We start from the raw sequence: 6,739 nt of genomic DNA on the forward strand, positions 1-6,739 counted from the left end.
CAGGACTAAGGTCCTAGGCCCCATAAAGATACATTGGAAAAGGGCGCCACCTGGGGCTCAAGGAGTAGGGCGCCAGCCACATATAAGGGAATTGAATTCAAACCCGGCCCCAGCCAAAAACAAAACAAAACAAAAAAAGATACATTGAAAAAAAATCACTGACAAGAGGCAGATTGATTGGGAGAAGAAACATAAAACTTCTATTTCAGTGCATATATATGAGAGCCTTCTAAATGAAAACTAGGCTCCCGGGTGAGGTGCAGTGCATTTTTTGTTTGTTTTTTGAAACAGTCTCACTTTGTCACCCTTGGTAGAGTGCTGTTGTGTCATAGCTCACAGCAACCTCTATCTCTTGTGCTCAAGTGATCCTCTTCCCTCAGCCTCCAAGTAGCTGGGACTACAGGTGCCCGCCACAACACCTGGCTATTTTTTTGTTGCAGTTTGGCCAGGGTCAAGTTTGAACCCGCCACCCTGGGTATATGGGGCTGGCGCCCTACTCACTGAGCCACAGGCACCACCCGGTGCAGTGGTTTTTAAAGAATGTGGCTTAGACAGTGACCAAATGAGTTTTTGTTCTGCAAGACAGTTTTGCAAAACAGGTTATATAAAGAAGGGAGAAGGGGACTCTGTTGGCTGTGCAGACACAGGCTCCCGGCCTATGAGAAGATGGTGAGTATTTATGGATTTTTTTTTTTTTTTTTTGAGACAAAGTCTCACTCTGCCACCCTGGGTAGAGTGCTATGGCATCATAGCTCTCAGCAACCCCAAACTCCTAAGTTCAAGTGGTCCTCCTGCCTCAGTCTCCCGAGTAGCTGGGACTACAGGCGCCTGCCACAATTCCTGGCTAGGTTTTCTATTTTTAGTAGAGACGGGGTCTCATTCTTGCTTGAACCCCAGAGCTCAAAGGATCCACCCACCTAAGCCTCCCTGAGTGCTGGGATTACAGGTGTGAGGCACCACGCCTGGCCTGTTTCTGACCTTTAAAGGCGTCACAATCTCAGGTGGTTTTTCCTAGGTGGGGTAGAAAGACCAGCATGCATTAGTGAGACTATATAGATGTACGTTTCCCCATAAACAGCTTTGCAGCCTGACTTCTGTGGCCACTGTCACTGGCTGTTGAACTCAGTCTCATCTGTCTTCTCACAACTGAAGAATGAAAGCAAGAGACAGTTTTAAAGCAGCAAAGTTTATTAAAGCGGAAGTTTCCTCTTAAAGGGGTTAACAGCAGGCATGTGAGCAGTCCCCAACAGACTGTGGCCTAGGGCTTTTGTGTCACATCACCAAATGATAGTACACTCCAGAGGGGGCATGAGCAGGCACCTGTCCAGTGGGCAGTGGCCCTGGGGTCTCTGTGCCTCCCTTCCCCTCCCACCTCGCCCCTCCTCCTTCATGTTTTCTCTTCTTTCCTTGACTAGTGGGGATGTCCTTTCCTTCCTGCTGTGGGGAGTGTGGGGGGAGTTTTCCGCCTTTTATGGTTGGGCCTGGGGTGAGGGGAGCAGGCTGTGATGTGTAATGCCCCTTTTGTTCCTACCGTTTCTGCACACGGCTATGGTTATACCTCACCTTGGTATGGTTACAGTGTGTTACAGTGTGTAAACCAGCATCTGCTGGTTTACATCACCGCCTTTCATATTTCCTCTGCTTATGCCTGTCTGGAGCTAACATTCTTAACACTTGTACTCACCCTTATTTCACTGTTTTCTTACTCAGTGTCCTATGTGTTTATACTGTCTGTTCTGTACTTCCTTCCCACATGTTTTTTTTTTTTTTTTTTTCTGAGACAGAGTCTCACTTTTTCACCCCCAGGAGAGTGCCATGGAGTCATAACTCAGCAACATCAAACTCTTGGGCTCAAGTGATCCTCTTACCTCAGTCTCCCTGGGAACTACAGGTGCTCGCCACAACGCCCAGCTGGTTTTAGAGACGGGGGTCTTGCTCTTGCTCAGGCTGGTCTTGAACATGTGAGCTCAGGCAATCCACCCACTTCGGCCTCCCAGAGTGCTGGGATTACAGGCGAGAGCCCTCACACCCAGCCCTCCACTCAGGTCTTACTTTCCTACCTATGTTAACAGGGCCATGTCAAAATATGTAAAAGAAATATGTTTGGGGAGGGCAGTGCCTGTGGCTCAAAGGAGTAGGGTGCCAGGCCCATATGCCGGAGGTGGCGGGTTCAAGCCCAACCCCGGCCAAAAACTGCAAAACAACAAAAAAAAGAAATATGTTTGGGGATAAAATATTTCTAGTTTTCCTCAGTAAGTTATGACTGCAAGTCTGAAAAGAAAGTGAGCTGCCCTCTTAAGTTCAGAGACACAGGTGATAAAATGACAGGGTGGGGGCGGCGCCTGTGGCTCAGTTGGTGGGGCACCGGCCCCATATACCGAGGGTGGCGGGTTCAAAACCGGCCCCGGCCAAACTGCAACCAAAAAATAGCCAGGCGTTGTGTCGGGCGCCTGTAGTCCCAGCTACTCGGGAGGCTGAGGCAAGAGAATCGCTTAAGCCCAGGAGTTGGAGGTTGCTGTGAGCTGTGTGAGGCCACAGCACTCTCCCGAGGGCCATAAAGTGAGACTCTCTACAAAAAAAAAAAAAAAGCAGGGTGTGCTCAATGTGGAAGTGGATTGAACTAAAATAAAATCTTTAGCCCTCCCAGCTGACCTACTGGACTTGCTCCCAGCTCAGGGAACCCTAGGAATACCCTAAAGCTGAGTTTCTGGTCATGAAAATTAGGTAGGGTGCAGTAGCTCATGCCTGTAATCCCAGCACTCTGGGAAGCTGAGGCGGGTGGATTGCCTGAGCTAACAGGTTCGAGGCGACCCTGAGCCAGACTGAGATCTCATCTCTAAAAACAGCCGGCGCGGCAGTACCTTTGGCTCAAAGGAGTAGGGCATTGGCCCCATATGCTGGAGGTGATGGGTTCAAGCCCAGCCCCGGCCAAAAATTGCAAAAAAAAAAAAAACAGCCGGGTGCTGTGGTGGGTGCCTATAGTCCCAGCTACTTGGTAGGTTGAGGCAAGAGAATCGCTTAAGCCCAAGAGTTTGAGGTTGCTGTGAACTGTGACTTCATTGCACCATACGGAGGGCAAAAAGTGAGACTGTCTCCAAAAAAATAAAATAAAATAGAGAATTGCTCCAGGGTCTCTAGGGTCTGAAGCAGGTAATCAGGAGATGGGGTTGATCCAGCCCTCAGGTCCAGGATGGAGGACACCCATGTCCACATTAGCTCCCCCAGCTGCCTGGCTGATGTGGGCATGGTCAGCACATGGACACCCCAGATGCCCACCACTATGCCAAGGCCGACAGAGGATCTGGGTCCAGGTGGAGGGGTCTCCTCCCAAGTAGTTGACAGGACCACAGAGTACACGACAGTGATGAGGGCAACTCTCCTCTTCCTCTGTTGCCCAGTGGGACACAATGCCATGCCATGACCGCCACAAGCAGCCTCTACGCCAGAGGAGCAGGGAGGGTACCCAGTAGACTGCAGGGGTAGTAACCAGGATGGAGTGGGGCTCAGTCACCTAGCAGGCTGCACGGGCCCAGGGTCCTTCAGCCACTTTCCTGGACACAAAGGTCCACCCCCTGCTCCTTCATACCAGGCCTGGGCTGGACATGTCCCCAGAGTCAGGCAGGGTCATCCTAGGCCTGAAGGTGTTCTAGACACAGTGTGCCCTTGAGTCAGGACTCAGGCCTCAGGATGGGAGAGACTCATACCCAAGGCCTCCTACTTCTAGCAGGAGGCCAGAAACCAGCAACCCAAGGACATCCCTTGGCCCCAGAGTTGCCCAGAGGTGGGGCAGAGTGGGGGGTGGGGGGGGCTGACACGTGGCTGACCTCTCAGCAATGCCCTCCAGTGAAGTCACAGCACCCTCAGGAGTGTGTGCACTTTATTGAAGCCCTTTGTGGACAGGCGTGTGAGTATAAACTGCTGCATGAAGGGTGAGTGTCCAGGCAGGGCTGGCACGGAGCAGAGAGCATGGGGTGCTGAGCAGCCACTGGCAGACTTGACAGTGATTCCACTCTATCCACTTGACAGGATGACGATCACCAGGATGATGATGACCATAATAGTCCCAAGGAGGCTGAGGACCAGGGCCCAGATGTTCAGGCACTTGGCAGTGGAGGCGTAGGTCTTGGCCCCAGCCAGGTCGCCCACCATCTTCCTGTCCCTAGACTGGGGGGATGAGAAGGTGAGAGGCCCAGAATCCCGCACTGGCCCCCCGGGGTGCCTCCCTGCCCTTCCCTACAAACAGACCCTCAGACTCTTCAGGACGCACAGGACTCACCCTGCGCCTACTGTGGGCCCAGGGCAGGCTGCCCCAAACACCTGGCCTCACAGCCCTGGGCGTGCCCTCATGCTTCTGAGAGCCTGGGCTGCTCAGTCTGGGTGTGAGGCTGCGATTTCTAGCATTGGGTCGCAGGGGACAGGGGAGGGTGGGTGACAAAATCAGACCCTCCAGCCTCATCCTCACCCTTCCCAACTCTGCACTGTGAAGACACCCCAGGCCTTACGAACAGACACATACATACACAGGCAACTGTCACACACACCACACGCAGATGAGGGCACACTCATGGAGAGACACGCACACCACACACACAACAGCCAAACCAGGGCACTCAGGAAGAGATGCACACACCGCACACACCACACACACAGACCAAACACAGATACACACACACGGACCAAACACACAACATGCAGACCGGGGCATGCTCAGGGAGAGACACGCACACCACACACACGACATCCAAACCAGGGCACTCAGGAAGAGATGCACACACCACACACACAGACCAAACACACAACATACAGACCAGGGCACACTCAGGGAGAGAGATACACACACCACACACACAGACCAAACACACAACATGCAGACCGGGCACACTCAGGGAGAGACGCACACACCACACACACAGACCAAACACACAACATGCAGATCGGGGCACACTCAGGGAGAGACGCACACACCACACACACAGACCAAACACACAACATGCAGACCGGGGCACACTCAGGGAGAGACGCACACACCACACACACAGACCAAACACACAACATGCAGACTGGGGCACACTCAGGGAGAGACGCACACACCACATACACAGAGACTCCTGAGTCCTCCCACTCTAGGTAGCACGTGCCCTGTTCTGAGTGGTGCCCTCGTGCCCACACGCACCTTCACGGAATAGGCGAACGCTATGAAGCCCAGGCAGAAGCAGTTCATGAAGAGCGTGTTGAACAGGGACCAGACGACGTGGTCGGGCACAGCGGTCCCGCCATGGATGTGGATCACCGTGGGAGCAGGGTTGGGGGGCGTCCCCAGCACGGCCACCTCGTGCTCTTCCTTGAGCAGCTCATAATTCGGGGGGAGCCCTGTGTGGGTTCGAGTGAAGACATTTTGGGAAGATTGGTTCATGGCGCCGAGAGGAGGCTGCAGTGGTCTGAGGCCAGGTACTGCTCGTGACCCTCCCCTTTCCTCTGGTGGTTTCGGTTTCTTGGTTTCCTTTTCCTGGCATTTAGCAAATTGGCTGGGGACTAAGGGGGCGGGGACACATTCCTGAGGATCACATTACTTTAGGGATGTGGGGAGGAAGGCCTGAGGGCTGGGGGACGCTTCCTGTGCAGGATTTGTGTCAGAGGAGTGCTCGGTGGCCTCCGAGACTGGGAGACCTGAGTGCTGATGCAATTTCTTTCTGCAGTTGGTTTTTTTGTTTGTTTGTTTGTTTTGTTTTTGCAGTTTTGGCCAGGGCCGGGTTTGAACCTGCCACCCCTGGTATATGGGGCTGGCACCCTACTCCTTGAGCCACAGGCACCACCCTGCAGTTGGTTTTTTATCTCAGAGATTGGAAGAATGAACCCTGGCCCACACAGATCAGTGAAAAGACAGGACTTATCAGACGAAAAGGAGTACAGAAGGAATGAAGGGCTGGGCTGGGAGTGGTGGCTCCCGCCTGTAATCCCAACACTCTGAGTAGCGGAGGTGGTGAACTGCCAGAGCTCATGAGTTCGAGACCAGCCTGAGCCAGAGCAGGACCCTCGTCTCTAAAAACGTAGCCGGGTACTGTGGTGGGCACCTGTAGTCCCAGCTACTCCGGAAGGTGAGGCAAGAGAATCCTCTAAGCCCAAGAGTTGGAGGTCGCTATGAACTGTGACACTACCGCACTCTACCGAGGGCAACAAAGTGAGACTCTGTCTTTAAAAAAAAAATAAGAAGAAAGAAAAAGCAAGTCTCTCCGCCTAAATGGAGTAGGGATAAACAGAATTTTAATTCACACAGAAATAAGCAGCATTCATCTTCCACGAAAGCAATCTGTCATAAGCTCCTGTGCAGGCACCCTCTGTCCCAAGGCGGGGAGCATTACTCCTTCCCTTCCAGCAGCCTGTTCTTAGGGGCAGTGGGGAGGGGCCAGACCCGCTCGGGAGCGGGCCAAAGACCTGCTGGGCCAGTTGCACCAGGACTGCGGACAGGTCAGATGTCTGGGAAGAGCCGGGACAGAGTGGAGGGACAGCTGGTGCCAGGAGCTCCTGCCTCCTCGTGCTAATGGGCCCCTCTGCTCCCCGGGTGCCGCGACCCCTCTCCGCCCGTGTTGGGCGCAGGCTTCGGGCTCTTTGCGCTCGGGTGCGCGCGGACCACCCCGCGCCATCCACAAGAGTCCACCTTTCCCCCGAATCTTACCTCCCCGCGGACTCGCAGTTGGGCGAGATCCAGTGACTCGCTGCGGCCGAGGCGATGCGCTTGGAT

The 6,739-nt window shown here is 53.7% G+C and overlaps 1 protein-coding gene across 1 annotated transcript; it reads right to left on the reverse strand.

Moving 5' to 3' along the window:
* Window positions 1-897: 897 nt before the first annotated feature.
* LOC128565882 (interferon-induced transmembrane protein 3-like) lies at window positions 898-6,322 on the reverse strand. Its single transcript, XM_053562657.1, has 2 exons — window positions 5,174-6,322; window positions 898-4,164 (listed from the first exon to the last, which is right to left on the reverse strand). The coding sequence occupies exons 1-2, from the start codon at window positions 5,411-5,413 to the stop codon at window positions 4,012-4,014; spliced, it is 393 nt and encodes a 130-aa protein (XP_053418632.1). The 5' UTR covers window positions 5,414-6,322; the 3' UTR covers window positions 898-4,011.
* Window positions 6,323-6,739: the final 417 nt, after the last annotated feature.

This window comes from Nycticebus coucang, chromosome 14 (assembly GCF_027406575.1).
Source record: "Nycticebus coucang isolate mNycCou1 chromosome 14, mNycCou1.pri, whole genome shotgun sequence".
Taxonomy (NCBI): Eukaryota; Metazoa; Chordata; class Mammalia; order Primates; family Lorisidae; genus Nycticebus; species Nycticebus coucang.

Bases quoted from the DNA above. Each gene is read 5' to 3' on its own strand.
- LOC128565882 (XM_053562657.1), bottom strand. From the start codon at position 5,413: ATGAACCAATCTTCCCAAAATGTCTTCACTCGAACCCACACAGGGCTC. The intron at 4,165-5,173 runs GTGCGTGTGGGC...TCATCCCCCCAG, and splicing joins CGTTCGCCTATTCCGTGAAG to TCTAGGGACAGGAAGATGGT.